The sequence below is a fragment of the Chenopodium quinoa genome, unplaced genomic scaffold (assembly GCF_001683475.1).
Source record: "Chenopodium quinoa cultivar QQ74 unplaced genomic scaffold, ASM168347v1, whole genome shotgun sequence".
Classification (NCBI taxonomy): domain Eukaryota; kingdom Viridiplantae; phylum Streptophyta; class Magnoliopsida; order Caryophyllales; family Amaranthaceae; genus Chenopodium; species Chenopodium quinoa.
Window position 1 is genome coordinate 1,449,654 of NW_018745286.1, and position 17,007 is coordinate 1,466,660.

Sequence of the window (17,007 nt, forward strand, 5' to 3'; positions counted from 1 at the left end):
ATCTATGGGGTCCTTGGCCGTCCTTTAAGTTATAACCATAGTGTCCTGCACATATACAGAGACGGTTGATGAGTGACATTTATGTTACCCTTAGGGGTAGTGTATTGGTCTCTTTTCTCCTGTTTTTCTTAGGTTTTCTACCTCTTTTCTCCTCTTATGGCTTCCTTTTCTTTTATGGATGAAAAGTATGCTTATTTGCGCTTGTTTTGATAATATTTATGCATAATTTTATCATCCCCATGCTCTCGTGATCTTTGCTATCTTTTGCAGGTTCCATGACGGTCCTAAGCACGGTAGGAGGCCCCTTGGCCAAGTATGGAGGCATGGACAAAGACAAGAGGAGCAAAAGGGAAGAAGAGGAAGCAAGAAGAGGAAGTTCAAGAGGAGGTGTGACCACACCTCTAAGAGGTTCGGTCGAACCTAGGTGTGGTCAAACTTTTGAAAAGTTCGACCGAACCTCCAAGGCAGTTTCAACCAAGTTTTCAGCATGTTTACAGGAGGGGTCGAACCAGGAAAGTTCGACCAAACAAGGATCAGGGAGGTTCGACCGAACCTACCCTGAGTTCGGCCGAACCTACCCTGATTCCGACCGAACCTACACAGAGTTCGGTCGGACCTTTTCCCGTTTCAGCTGACTTTTTGCGGAGCTTCCTAAGCAATTTTGTAAAGGGTATAAATAGATTTTTTACTCATTAAAGAAAAGAGAGGATTTTTCAGTTTTAAAATAGTTTTTAGGTTAGTTTTAGCTTTTAGAGAGAGAAACTCTCAAAATTTTAGAGAGAGAAAGTGAGGAGCACAATGGTTTTCATGGATTTTGGATAATCAAATGAGGAATTTGAAGATCTCCATCTTATATCAATGAGCATTTCTTACTTTCTCTTCTCTTTATGCTTTATTTAGTTGCTTTCATTATGCTTGAGTAGTTTCCCTTCTACTAGGTGTTGAGTGAAGCTTTGTAACGATTAATTGAGTTATTTGAGATAAATTTGATGATAATTGTGTGATTAAATTGATTGAATTGATGTTGGCATGTTGTTTGTTTTAGATTGGATTGATCTCCCATGATAGCAAACTTAATTGCATATTGGTTCTTGTTTGACAAGGGATTGTGAATTAGAATTGATATATTTGATTGCATTTTGGGTAAATTTCTTCTATGCACCTAGTCAATGAGGGATCTAGGCTAGGAATTTGAGAGATTACTTTTGAGTGTAGTTAATTTTCATTTTAATTCTTTCTTTGCATGATTGATTATCAAATGGATTCTCATTATCTTATTAATTGTTCTAAGTGGATCTTTTCCCCTAGTAGACTTTATCATACCCTGTTCTTTATATGTGTTTTAGTGTAGTTGTAGTGTCCTTTATCCGTAAATCGACTTCGGCATAGCTTAGGCATTAGATTAAGAACAATCTAGCATTACCGTTCCTTGTGGTTCGACTCCGAACTTACCACTAGACTTGTTTAGGGGTTAGTTTTAGGATTTATAAATTTATTTGATTGAGTGTGGAATGTGCGATCGTTCTAACGCCCGTCAACGGTCGGATTCTGGGATGTTTGCAGAGGGGAGTCTAAGTGGGGGTAAGCGACACTCCTAGTTGTTCTAGATTCAGCCATCCCTGGTGATCGGCTTATAGCTACCTTAGGTTGTGCCTTGTGTGTTTGTGAAACCATTTTGAAAAACAAGGAATAACAAACACAGACGGAAAATTAAAGAACAAGAAAGAGATGGAGCAGGCGGTTACCTTGTATTGAAGGTATTGAAGGAACCTCTTGGGACGTCTGTAATGCAGGCGGATCAAACTCAAGCGGCAATAAGCAAATTCTCTCAAAAGTCAAAGACTCTCTATCGGAAAATTTCTCGTGAAAATGCATATATTAAGGGATGAAAACATATATATAGAGGGGTAAAAGTCTTAGGAGCAACCCTGATATTTACTCTAGTAGGTAACCAGTAAAAATTCTGTTCACCCATGCATGTGTGACACTTGTCAAAGATGTCACGTGGCGCGTCACGTCACGCTTGTGAGGGGCAAATGATTTGGGTATTTTTATCCCGCCACGTGGACCTACTAGAGCGTGACACGTGTCACCCTAGGGAGAGCCCAAAATGGACCTGCCAAGGCTAGACACGTGGCAGGCAGATACCCCATATGGAATTGGCGGCCTTTAAGGCCCAATTCCCTAGATAGCCTTAAAACGTCGCAGCCCATTAGCTCTAGGTTTTCGTAACCTAGGACAGAGGCACAAATCTCAATGACCCTATAAATAGGGAGATTTACCCCACTTTGGGAACAACATACAATGATTACAACATAATCAACTCTTTCACATAAGAGAAAAACACCTGATCTCGGAATCCGAGAAGATCTCACTTTACTTTCCGCACCTTTTTTTACATTCTTCAACCGGTTCTAACTTGATCGTCGGAGGCGGAGCTCCCACCACCCGGAGTCTCCATTGTTTTGCAGGTACAGGCGCTCGGAAACCAGACTTAGTGACGTAACTCTCCCAAGGGACATAGAAAACCCCAAAACACACCTCTTTCTTCATATGCCAACTGCACTCAGAGTTGCTTCACAAAAATATGGTGGCAATACTGGAGATGTTGTGGCACTTAGGATAGAGGCAGAGGTGTCCAATTTTACTTCTCTGGCTACCTATCTTTCAGATGCTAGCTAGATTTTATTTTCATGCTTGTTAATAGATAAAATGACCCTTTATTTTGAATAGACTGCTAGGGATGAGGCAATTTCTGCACTTGATCAACTCCAGGAGTCCGAGTCTGAATTAAGATCCCTTCAGTCTGCGGTTCATAGATTAATGTTGATGCGGGAAGAATTGGTTTGAGCTCTACTCTTCTTTCATGCCTTATTATAATTGTTTCCAATTGTATTTACATGGTTCATAACGTTGGAATAGGAAGAGGTGGTTGTTAAGAGGTGTTGGCTTGCTCGATATTGGAGTTTATGTGTATGATATGGTAATTAAATAATTTAGCAAGATCCTGCTGACATCTAATTATTGTTTTTAACCTTTTTTTTTTGTTTGTTTTTGTTTTCTTTTAATGTAAATAATGAAAGCTGATATATGGCTTTATACATCTCTAAGGTATCTATCCAGACATCGCAGAAGCTAAACTCAAATATTGGTCATCCTTTTCCCCTCTACCTGTCGAGATTGTTATTGTTGCAGGACAGAAAATAAAGGAAAACAGTCCCTCAGGTTCAGAAATTTAGTTTACCTCAAATTGTGAATTCATCTTTTAAATTTTTTATTCAATATTGATCTTTGACTGCTTCATTATAATGGTAATTTTTTGGTTGTGTGGATAATTCAGAACCTGTGAATGAAAATGGAGGGATGAGGGTTGTGACAGGAGTCACATGATAATGATAAGAAGATTCTAAGTTTGGATTTAGGATTGACTCCTCTAGATTGCTTTGATGTGTCATTTATAACAAAGAGAGGATGATGGAGGTACATCAAAGATTTAATTGAACACAATTGGAGTTGAGAGGCAACAGTCAACAAAGAGACAAAGATCAGCCCCATTCAAAGGTCGCAACCATGCTCCTCAGCTTTGGATTACATGAACGAGTTCAAGTTTTCATCACTTTCTGCTCACAAACTTATAACTTTTTGTTTCATTGGTTTACTGGTAATTTTTTTTGTCCTTTTAATTTCATTGGGTTTTCATCTCCTAGGTACTCTTCATTGTTTTTTTTTTTTCACTCAATTTTGTTCATTAGATTACTTGTATCATTGTATGTACGGATATCAATATATGATGAGATTCTTAGTTTCCAGCAATTTGTCTATACTTGGCGCATATATGGAGGTGACCCTAGTTACTCACGAGAAGAAACGGGTTTTGTTTCTCGATCTAGTGACAGTTTCGAAATTACTTCGAACTTTTTTCCTTTCTGAGCTGCTGAGTAGGCATCCTTAGTCGGCTAGCATGTGGGATGGGGTTAATGTGTATACAAACGTTTTCAGTTCAGCTTCTCCTCCCCGTAAAATAATTTTTTTTTAAAAAAGAAAGCTTATCCTTTTTCCGTTAAAGGTGTATGGCGATCTGTCGTAGCTGATTCCAGATCTGGGTATCGTGCTGGTCTGAGACGCTTTTCAGATTTAACCATCGATGAATGGATGTAGAGGTTAATGGTTTTGTCAATTTGTGTAATATTTGTCGTTATTTCATTCTGTTCTAGGGTTATTTGTATTGAGCCGTTTGTCGGGAGTGAATTGAAATTAGTTATGTGTTAGAAATTGCAATTATTGTGTAGAATGGATTCAATTAAATCTTTTGAGGTTTGTTGCTGTGGATTCAACTGAGGAGTTAGCAGATTATGTAAATTATTTTTTGTTGTTGAGTTAGTAGATTCTATTAATATGAGAGTGAACTATTTTTGTTTCGATTGATTACACCTCAATTAATTTGCTAATGTGGTTCTTTAATTGACCAGAGTTTCTGTAAAATGGTTGATTTTTGCTTTGATTATGGCTTAAATTTCTTTGTTTGTTTCTGTAAACCGGCTGTATTTGTTTTGATTTGTTTGTCAATTATGGTGAAATTATTTGATGAATATTCTGTTCAACATTTGTTTATGAAAAATGGTATGGTTTGTTGATTATGGCAAGGTGTAATGACTGATATCTTAGAGGACATGGAAATGGAACTGGTAAGGGGCAGTGAGGTTGGGGTTGTTGATCAGGGCAGCGGAGTTAAGTTTAGAAGTAGTGTCAATGTGGAGGATGTGGATGGCATAGAAGAAATAGTGGTTAAAGATGGGTGTGTTAACAGTGATGCTGTCAGTGGCCATGTGATGTGTTTATACCCCATGAAAAGAGTTCATACGACACACACAGTTGTTGGTAGCAACCAAATGACTGTAGTCGCTGTGAGCCTAAGGTTGGGATGGTATTTCGATCTTGGCAAGAAGTGGAAGCCTACTATAAGGAGTATGCTGAGGAGATCGCGTTTGGAATGACAAGGGTGCAGGGTGTAAATTCTGAGAAGGACAAGACTCGGAGAATTGCAACCACATGGAAGTGTCAGTGTTGGGGGAGACCCGACATGAGGGCTAGGAGGGAAGCAAAGAAGAGGGCAAAGGCAATGGGTGTTGGAGGTTCTGGTGGATTAGTTGAAGGAATGTATGTAAGGATGAGTTAAGTCAAGGGAAGAGGACTTCCAAAAAGTGTGAATGTAAGGCCCGGATTTATGCTAGAGTAACTGAGGATGGTTCTTGGGTGTTGAAGACCGTGGAGTTGAAGCATAATCACTTGATAGATCCATCACAAGCCAAGCTTGTAAGGGAGTACCGCATGAAATGCATGACCTCGAAAGTGAAGAAGAAGTTGATGGATTACTATGAGAAAGGGGTACCCGTATCTCAAATTCATGGGTGTATGGCGACCAAGCAAAACAGTATGGATAACATACCGTTCACTGTCAAAGATTTACAGCATGAGGTGTATAAGGCTAGGCGATTGAAGATGGTTGGCGGTGACGCGGTGGCAATGATGGAGTATTTTGAAAAAAATGCAATCCTGCAACCAAAACTTCTTCCATGCGCAACGTTTGGATGAAGAAGGGAGGCTCAAAGGCGTGTTGTGGGTGGACGCAAGAAGTAGGGTAGCTTATGAGGACTTTTGTGATGTGGTTTGTTTTGACGCTACCTACCTAACCAATGAGTACGAGCTTCCGTTTGCTAACTTTGTTGGTGTGAACCAGCATGGGTAATCGTTGTTATTAAGGTGTGCTCTTGTTTCACATGAAGATTGTGATACATTTGCGTGGATCTTTCGACAGCGGCTAGGATGCATGAACAACCGAGCTCCTAATGCCATTTTACCGACCAAGCGGCAGCCATGCGGAGGCCCCTAGCCGAAGTCATGCCAAACACGATTCATCGTTAGTGCATATGGCATATAATGAGCAAGATCCTTGAGAAACTTGGCAAGTGTGCACGTTTAGCGTTTCTTAACCCTCTTTCACTGTGTGGCTGCCATTTTGTTTTCAATTGGTTGTCCCATATAAGATCTTTTGCCATTGTGCCTGCCATTTACAGTTGCCTTCAATTCTTTGTTTGAATTTGCTTTTTCAATTGCTGGCCTTAACCCAAGATGTGTTCCTTGCCCCCCTGATCTGCACTGCCCCCCCCCCCCAATGCCCCCCTAATCTTATACTGCCTTGCACTAGCGCTCCTGCTCTATTACTGCCAGTTATTAGTTACTGCCATCCCAATTTTTGCCATCCTTGTTATTAGTTTGATATTCCATGTTATTAGGTTGATATTCCCTTTTATCATTATTTTGATTTCATATATCCATTCACTAGCAATCTGCCCTATTACAATCTGATATTGCCATATACTCCATATACTCATTATTGATGTAGAATTTGTGCAATTTTTGTATGAATTTTGTCTAGTTACCAAGAATTCGTCAACCCTCTCAAAGCGGTTGTGTATAAAAGTTTCTCCCCTGATGAGATCCAAGACAGATGGACAGCTTTTATATTTGAGTATAAGTTGGAGGACAATTAATGGTTGCAAAGCCTTCACAAGGAGAGTTATATGTGGGTGCCAGCTTACATGAAGGAGTTTTTTTGGGCTGGTATGAAGACCACACAAAGGGTAGAGAGCACCAATCGGTTTTTTGATGGATACGTTAACCGCAAAACCAAACTTCATGAGTTCCCTCAAAAGTATTACATGACGTTGGACAAACGTGTTCGAGATGAGGTCAGTGCGGATGACCGTTACTCGAAGTACTTAAGGAGGTTAGTTAGTGGGTTCAAGGTTGAAATTTTTTTCCAAAAGTTATACACGGATAACAAGTTTCAAGAAGTTCAAAAAGAGTGTTCAAGGATGATGTATTGTAGTGTTCAAGAAGAGAGGATATTGTCTGAAAACCTTATTCAATATTTGTTGGTGGATCGAGTTTGGATTGTACCTCTCGGTACTAGTGAGGAGGTCATTACAGATCGCCGAAGAACTACAAAGTATTGTACTTTCCGCAGAAAAAAGAGGTTGAATGTGAGTGTAGAAAGTTTGAAACACACGACATTCTTTGCAAACACACCATTAGGGTCCTTGATGACAACTTGGTGGAAGATCTCCGTGAAAAGTACACAGTAGCCCGTTGGAGGAAGGACATACCCTGGAAGCACACAAGGGGGGAGATCGCATACCATGATCCCAGTGACACGGAGCATGTCAAGAGGTTTGACAAGATGATGGGAAAATTCGAGCCATTATGTGAAACAGCTGCTTTGGTGAATGATCAAATGGTACACATGGTGATTGAGGCACTATCCAAACTCCATCTGGCTATGAATAAGTGTAGGGATAAGAAGCGTGAAGAAAATAAACTTGTCATTAGTACACTCTCATCAACCAGTGATGGAAGAACAACCTCCTCAGTCGGGAAGCCTATTTCTGTTTCAAAGCCTGAAGAAATATGCCTAGCTTCAATGGAACCTATTATCAAAGACCCTGCTATTAAGAAAAAGCGTCGGGGAAGGCCAAAGGGTACAAGGCACAAATCGTTGGCTGAAACCGGGTACAAGAAGACCAACAATCAGACGAAGAAGCATTGTTAGGTTAGTGCGTTTTGTAACCTTTTCAATAAATCATTTTGTGTCTTCTTTAACAAGGACCATAATTTGCAACTACTCATTGTCAGTCTCTGTAACATGTTACTGTTTATATTGGTGCCTCGTAGGGTGTTGTTAGAGGGGATGCAAATGCTATTGATTTAGATGCACCATTGGTTAAGGTAAAAGGTAAAAAATCTGATGGTGTTGGAAAGGGAACTAAGGGAAAGGGGATAGCCATTGGAAAGGGCAGTTCAACAAAAAGAAAGGCCAGTACGTCTAAGGGCCTTAATGATGTCACTACAGCTCTAGAAAGAAGCAATTCACCTGAGGAGAAAACCAACCCAATTTCTAAGGGCATCACAGCTAATGATAAAATCAATGCAACTAAAGGGAAGGCACCGGTAGGTTATATTGGAGGTGATTGATTGGGTGTTTGACATGATATATTAATTGTCGAGATAATAATTTAAATACCAACAGAATATATAAGGATAGACAAGCAATTAAAGTGGGCTGAAATAATCCTGCCAAAATAATAATGGACTTCAAAAATACTAAATCTGCATTTTGACATGCGCATGGTGGGCTTAATAAAATATACCAATTCGTGCAACCCAATTGAACATGATACCTGTAATACATTTGTTTTGACTTCCATAATAAATTTAAATAAAAATATCATATGATCAAGGTGGAGTCTTCAATCTCTTCCTTGATGAAAGTCAAAACCACAATTTAAGAATGAATATCAAAACAAATCAAAACATAAACATTCAGCATTAGTGCATGCTTTCTCCCCCTTTTTGACATCCAGTCAAGGGAAGAAAGAAATGTTTGGAACAAAGATTTAAAAAGTTTTAATACAAACCAACAACAAAAAAATTGTTCAAATAAGTAGACAAAAAAATTTCAAAATGTTTTCAAGGCCTTGACATCAAACATTTGAATGCTTGTAGCAAACATCATCCCTAGCTTTCTTCGCCCACCGTCCATGAGCCTCTCTCAGGATCTTTCCATTCTCTGCTCCTCTGCCTACCTATACTTCTTCACAACACCAAACCCTTAAACAGTAAGAATAGATGGCTTAGTTCGCAAAGGTCGAAGAATGGGCCGGTTCCTTACACTCCGCTCACAATTGAGAAGAACATTGGCTGATTTTTCACGAGCATGTTCAGCAGCATCCTCATGTAAAGGCATGATGCTACCGGTTGCTGTGAAGGTGAGGGAATTAAGGTAGAACATTTGGTTGATTTTGGCATTAACAATAGCCAGAAGTTCATGGGTTTCGTCAAGTTTGGTTTTAAGGTCTTGGAATTGAATCATGGTATCACGATGGAGTTCATCAAGACTAAATTCCAAAGCATCAAGACGAGAAGAGGAAGTAGAGGGGTCAGCAAGTTGGCCACAGAGAATGGCAGAGCAGAAAGTTCCTCTGAAGATAATTCAGAACGAAGCTTCCAAGCTCCGTCAGGAAGACAAAAAATCCCAAGTTTATTAAAAGACTTTATACCAATCTGTGGATTCATATTTCTTTCAATTTCCTCATTTTCCAGAGAAATATCAAAGTACTCAAAGATTTTTGGCAGAAGATTGGCGTATAGAAGAGGAATAGGCCGGGATGAAGAAACACAATGAACCATGTGGTTCAAAATGATATAAGGAAGAGTAATGCCATAGCCATTTAGAAGCAAAAAAATTAATTCAAGGGTCTGATCAGTGAGAAGTTCCCTGGAATAGTACAAGATAAGTAAAAATTATTTTTGGTTCAAGCTTTAAAGAAGAATGGGTCAATTGCTTGGATTTTGGAAGGTCATCGAACAAAAATTGTTCCCGGGCCATAGAAATGCAATCTAGGCGAGAAGGATAAGAATCCCAAGAAAATTCAGGAGATGTGTTTAGAACGTGAGCCATAGTAGAGACAGTGAGAGAAATTTCTTTCCCTTTGACTGATGTTTCAAGGGTAATCTCCCCTCGATTTTTCTTGACAACCATATTGATATAAAACAAACGAGTAATACGGGGTTAAGCTATATCTGAAAGAGATGACATTTTAAACATGGAAGATTGATGAAAAAGCTTAAAGCAATATAGGGAAGCATAATTGATCAAATCGATAACCATCTTCGCAGAAAAACAAAGTTTACGGGAATGGAAACCGTCTTTCCATTTTCCATGAGTTTGATTATTTCTAAACCAAGAGGAGGGAATAAATGAATGTACCTCGACTTCAGCATTAGACTCGGGAAAAGGGGGTTCCGAGACGAGAGAATCCGAAGACGATTCCGAAGGCTCATAATAAGAAACTTGAGGTACCTTTTGTTTGGATGAAGCATGAGTCGTTCGAGCTTGTTTAGAGGATGAAGGCTTTGAAGCAATCGATTTTCTTTTGGGCGCCATAGATGAAGGAAAGGAAATAAATTTCCAAGAAAGTGAGAAAGATGAGTTTAGAGAGAGAAAAATTCAGAAATTTTGGAGGAGAGATGAAGAAAAAGTGACGGATGAGAGTAAGAGAGAGAAAGTGAAAAGAAGTGGGAAGGTGAAAATGATAGAGGTGAAGTGACGTGATGTAGGTTTCAAGGAGGGGGTATGACGGTTGCATGCCAGTCATTAAATGAGGGAAGGTAGAGAAAATCAAGGCATTTTGAAAAAGAGTATTAAAAAATTTAAAAAACATTTAATGTTTATCCACACGGATAACCACCAAAATATTTATGTTCCAAAATAATTAGTATACGACAATTTTATTTCAAGGCTTTGACATGCAGGTCAAGGTCTTGAAATAAGTTGCAGCTTCACATACAACAAATATTAAAGCTATAAAACACTTACCTTAGTTCCCCCTACGAAGATGCTTTCTTGTTCAACATTCCCAACTCAAGCCGAATAAAATTAAATCTATCTTCACTTAAAGGCTTAGTAAATATATCATCAAGTTGAGAATTAGTAGAAATAAAAGAAATAGGTACGTCACCATTCTCTACATGATCTCGAATAAAATGATGTCGAACATCAATATGCTTAGTGCGAGAGTGCTGCACAGGATTCTTAGTAATAGAAATAGCACAGGTATTATCACACCTAATAGGTATGCCTTTAAAGTTCAATCCAAGGTCTCGAAGTTGTTGAGATATCCTCAAAAATTCTATCACTAGTGACTGATGTACTAAGAGTAAATTTATAATACTCAAAGTATAGTAAAAGTGAGAAGGCTTTTTATTTATAGGATCTAAGACGCTAAAGTGTAGCTGGGCGGCTGCGGAGAGAAGGTAGGTTGATCTTCTAGGGTGGTTTAGGTCCCTTAAGGAGGAAATAAAAAGATTTAAAATCCTACGGGTTGGACAACCCTAGGCAGAGACGTAGGCATTTTTATTGCCAACTTCGTTACAATTCGCTGTGTCTTGTCTCATTTAATTTTTCTTTCTCATACTTTTTTTACTTTGGTTTAACTCGTAATATTACATTCTGTGCAAAAGTCAAAAGCCTGTTTATATGTTTTGAACTAAATCTCAAAGCCTTGACTTTGAAAGGTGAATCAGTTTATTCCGCCTTGAACCTTGAGATTTATATTTGCGAAAATTTGCCATACTAGAGTATATTTATTGTTTATTCCATTACCTTATTGATCCTTCAAACATAAGTAATTTCTACTCCAAAGGCCAATTTTTTTTTTTTTTTTTTTTTTTTTTTTTTTTTTTTTAAAAAAATTTTATTAGTACAGCAAACAATTGGAATGTTAGTCCGAATAATATTTCGTCAACTAAGAAATACGGCCCCTCCTTTACCTAACCTTGAAACTCACCGGCACTGTTGATGCCAACTGTTCAACAAAACAATTAAGCAAAATGACCATAAGTACCTTGTGATTATGTTCCAAAAAAAAAAGCAGCAAGAGCTTCAAATACAAAATTACATGCGTTAAGTTCATCTTTCGGTCCAACGGTATCCCTTGCCTCCCTTGGATGTTGTTCCCCGTAAGCTACATCTAACACCTACCCCAAAGAATTATATTAATGCCGCCCAAAAGAATATGGTTACACAAGTAAATATTATACTTACCCCTAGCCTCCAAAAGTCCCCAGAAATAACTTTGTCAAACTTCAAAGCTGTTCGAATCTCCTGCATATTCCAGACTTTGAGTCTTGGGAAAACATCCCGATCAACAGCATCCCTAGCTAAACTAACCAATTAAAATATATGTGAAGAACACACAATACATATAGCTCATCAGCTAACATCAAATGATAAAGAAAATTGAGATAAATTATTTGTTTACATCCATACCACTACAAATAAGAACATCCGCCACATCCACTAGAAAAACCATTTGCATAAAACCGTCGAGCAAAGCTAGAAACATTTTCCATTAATTTCGTCAAAACTAAGTCATACCAGTCATAGTCTATTGCATCCATAACACAGCCAATAGCAGGTATAAGGTCAGCCGCAAGCCGGGGTGACTGCGTAGGGCATAATACCATCTACAAAGCAAGTATAAAAAACAACGTCTTAAATTCCTCTTGCTTAGAAAGATCAAAGTACCCCTCTAACCGATCCATCATGTCCGAGCTTAGTGTTATCGCTACGGATGTGTACACACGACCACATTGCCCAGTTGACACCCATGACTTCCCATACTTCAAAAAAATTCTTTGAACCTTTTCACGCTCATCTAGACTCATGGTTTATTGGAAGCAATACTCCGTGAACCCATTGGTATCCCTAAAATCCACCGAATTTGTTTCTTAGAAAACCTAAACTCACCACCATATGGAGTTATCAACATCTTACTAATCAGATCTATACGAGTCATAAGCCAATACGCTAATTGCCTTGGAAATTGCATTTCAAATGCAAGCTGTAAAGACCACTAAAACCCATTTCAACAACCCAACGTTTTCTCCTAGCGTCAAATTTCTGACAAATACGCCCAAACGACTTAACACGACAACTCATGTTCGGAGGCTGCCACATTACAAGAATTGTAAGTACCCTATCTAACAAACTTTTATCAACACAAAACAAAGTACAATAAAAACTTACCTTCCTGCTACCTTTGGACAGTTCCACCATAACTTGTGCCCTTCATTTCACAGCTCCACTATAGGATAAACTATCATCCTAGATAAGATAAACAGAACTCTAATTACTACTATTACTACTATATTACCAGATTCAGTCCAGAAAACCTATGATTACTAAAACATGACCTGGGATTACTTATACTATGATATAGTAGTCACAAACCAAACACATATACCATAAGGTTACAAAAACAAGCAACAAACCAAAGTGATTTTGTATAATCAATACTTTCAAACCACAGCAGCAACATAACCAAATAAATAGCATAAAGGTACAAAGAGGAACAATAGACCAAACCACAATGGTTTAGGCTAACAAATACTTTCAAACCAATAGTTTTATCATAAGGGATCTAACCTTAAACATGCATGGGTCCAACCTAATAGTTTTATCCCTCCCTTTGACCTACAACCAAATAATTTCTTACACTCAAAGCCCAAAACATAAATCACCTTAGAATTTAACTACGATACCATTACCTTCTTCAGAATGACTTGTCCATCCTCCTCATCACCAACCTACAAGAAGCCTGACGCCAAGTTAGTTCACCTACTCAACATCTTTACATAACAATGTCTGAGCTACCTGAACAAATTGCATACCAATTTCTTTGGAACAGAACAACTACGTCTGCGCTTGCAATTCCCTTCAGACATTTACATAATCCTATACATTGTGAAGGTATCAATTGATCAACTAAACATATTATTGCATTCAATTGAACACAGAATCACTTTGTCGCATGCAATCGAACAAATAATTCAAACTCAACCTAAAACCGCTCATACGCACTTCACAAATAATTGAATCCAGACTTCACCAAAATCTTTTACCTAGTTCGTCATAAATCCACACTTAAATTAGCAATTTAAATTAAAGGAAATAAACTAGATCCCCCAAGTTTCTTCGATTGAAATTCAAATTTAACAATAGCAAACTTAAATCATTTCATTTCAACGTCACAACCACATACAAATTCAATTCAATCAAACACAAATTCAACATTCGTAATGGATAAACAAGAATTACCTAACTCTGCACTTGAAATTGCGAAATTGATTCAGATCTTCACCCCCAGACTTTGGAGAAATTTGCGCACTTGAAATTGGAGAAATCGATTCAGATCTTCACCCCCATACTCTGGAGAATTACCTAACTCTACACTGACCTTCCTCAAAGTAAAGCGCAGATTTCAATTTAATTATTTAGCAATTTCAAGGCAAAATTATGGAACGGCAGAAGTTAACTCCGTCAAATTTACATATACACTACTTGTACAGCTAGACGTTAACAAAAAACACGTTACATATATTGCCCCCATGACAAACAGGTTTTGTTAATCATGAGGAGAAACAGAGATTTTCCTGCATATATGTACTCTTGCATTATTAGAATACATGCCCAACATTTTGATAATTATTGTTGTGCATATTGTTAAATGAATTAGTGTTTTTACAATTTCTATTGTTAATTAAACCGTGGTTGTTGTAAGATCAACAATATTTACATACAGAGGTTAGAGGAATATTAAAAGGGGAGATTCTAGACAGAGATGGAGGAAACCATCCTTATAGAAGGAAGATATACAAGAAATCATCTTTGATGTAATTGTGGAATATATAAAGAACACTTTCTAAATTTTGAAAATTCATTAATATTGTACAATTGTTCTACATATAAAGAAGAGGATTTGACACTAAAAAGCCATCTTCCATAAACAAGATGACCTTTGGTTTATTTCGCAATAATATGACCTTTGACCCCCATCTTCCATGAATAGGATATTTGTATTTTTAACCGGTTGTTGAAGGTAATGTAGAGGTAAGATGATTACGTGGTAGTGACCGTTGGAAATGTTTGACCTTTTTAAAAGATCTTCCCTCCTTGTTCAATTACGAATGCATTTCTTCTTCTCCCCTTTTCTCCTCAGATATATTTCTCCTCCTCCCCAATAATTTAATTTTGCTCCTCATGTCTTCAAGAAAGCAATCCCCTAGTACATCTGGGTCATCATTAGTTGGAAAGCGGGATGGGCAATCAAGAATTAGCTGCAATTAATTTTGCTCCTCATGTCTTCGAGAAAGCAATCCCCTAATACATCTGTGATTCGTACCGTGAGACAAGGTCCAAATTTAGGGAATAAATTCTATGGTTGTCCATTGTGGCCTGTAAGTGTTTCGATTTTATTGTGTTTATGTTCGATTTTTTTATTTGTTTGGAAATTGACTTAATTAAGATTTTGTGTGTTGTGTGTAGGATACACAATGTGACATGTTTAGATGAGTGAATCCTAACATTGAGTATGATGAATTTGCAATGAAGATATTAGAGAAGGACACTACTATTTTTTGCGAGATGGAGCATGAACAACAAATTAGGGATGAGAAAACAAAAAGTTAGTTAAAGAAGGATAATTTGGAAGAAGATGTACAAGAGATGAAATTTGAGGTGTCTTGTATGCGAATTGAGCTAATGAAGGCTGCAAGGACAGAAAAAAATCTTATGATTGATTTGGTGTTGTCTTGGATATTTTTTGGTGTAATTGTGTTTTATGTCAATTAATTTGTGTTGTAATGAAATTATTGTACTGTAGAGTTGTTATCTATAACAAGATTTAATTTGTGCCAATATTTTGTAATAGTTTAAGTAAGTATAAGCTTTAATTTTGGCGAATATTTTGCAATAGTTCAAGTAAGTAAAATCAATGACAATTGAAGTTCATTATACGTATCTAAGCCAACATAGTAAGTGTACACTCAGCTGCAACACAAACTTAAAGTTTTACATATTGAAATTGTTCCAAAATAAAAAACAAATGACAATAATTGATGGCCAAGCAATGACCAAAAAAAAGGCCCAACAGTTGCTAAACTATTACATAAACTTGGTTGCACAAAGACAAACACCAACAGGCTGCATCATTGATCAATAATGGAGGTATGGATTTACTGTGTTCCAAGACCTTGACTTCTGAGCCTACCCCTTATACTAGGTCTCTGCATATAAAAATAACATAAGGTACTAAACTTTAACAACTAAACCATAAATAAGTCATGGAATGCTTATATCTCAGTTATTGGTGTCCCATCTTGACTAAACAGAACTCCAATTCCAATGGGAGATTGTAGAAGAATTCAGTTAGGTTAGAGAGCAATTCATGAAGTGATTGTCTAAATTAATGTTGTAGGTGTTATACCTGATTCCTCCCTCTCCCCTTGGCTCTTCCTCTCCCCTTGCCTTGCCCTGTTCCTCTCCCCCTGCCTTGCCCTCTTTCAGCACTTGACTCAGCTGCAGTTGAGCCCCTTCCTCTAACTGAAGCTTGGCTAACTCCTCTAGCACCTTGGCCTCCTAAAATCATCTTGCCACCTCTGCCAAGCTGTGTTGGCTGTGATGTGTTGGTGTAATGGTGTGCAAATGGCTGGACAACTTGTGTTGGTGTTGAAGATGAAACCATCTAGGAATCATGAATAGGTTGGGAGGCAGCAACATCATTTCTCGGCCTACCTCTTGGTCTTTTTAGAGCTGGCTCTATTGGCACATAAGATCCCTTGTTTGGGCAAGACCTTTTGTTATGCCCCTTTGTTCTACAAATGTTGCATGTCATTTCAATGCCACTCCTAAGAAGACATCCTGGCTTCTTAGGGTTCTCTTTAGGATGCTTGATCCTGTTCTTTCTAGGTTTCCCAAGACCAATCTTGATTGGGGGTGGGTCTAAGTTACAGGGCACCCTAGGACAATATCTATCTCCCTCACAAGGTAAGATTGAACCAGCATATGCCTTAAAAAAGGTGTTTAGTTTATGGCAATCATCTACAAAAGCCTCTACTTCTTTGTTCACAAAAAATATACATGCTATGGCACGGCAACATGGTACACCTAGCATGTTCCATTTCCTACAACTACAAACTCTAGCATTCAAATCAACAGTCAGTTGGTCTAAGAAGTATCTGACATTGAAGTGAGTGTCAGATAAGGGCATAACATCACAATTTGCATCCTTTTCTTTTTCTTTCTCAAGCCTAGCTTGGATTCTAGGGCACAACACAGACTTACACTTTTCCATTTCTTTCCTTCTTTTCACTAATCTTTGCATTAAAGCCACTCTAATGTCTTATAGCATGTATATTATGTGTTTTGTCCTAGCATTTATGATGTATGTATTGAAAGTTTCAGCCATATTGTTAGTTATGGCATCAGTCTTGGTTGAAGTGTTTAGGAATGCTCAACAGAAATTGCAAGGGTTGTACCTCTTAAATGCAAGAGCAGCTTCAGGATTTAACTCATTTAGTTGATCCCAATTATCATTAAAATCAGCTTCA

General features: G+C 38.0%; 1 protein-coding gene across 1 annotated transcript; it reads right to left on the reverse strand.

Annotated features, from left to right (window-relative positions):
• Positions 1-16,142: 16,142 nt before the first annotated feature.
• Positions 16,143-16,751, reverse strand: LOC110711920. The gene has a single exon (XM_021890356.1). The coding sequence runs from the start codon at positions 16,749-16,751 to the stop codon at positions 16,143-16,145; it is 609 nt and encodes a 202-aa protein (XP_021746048.1).
• Positions 16,752-17,007: the final 256 nt, after the last annotated feature.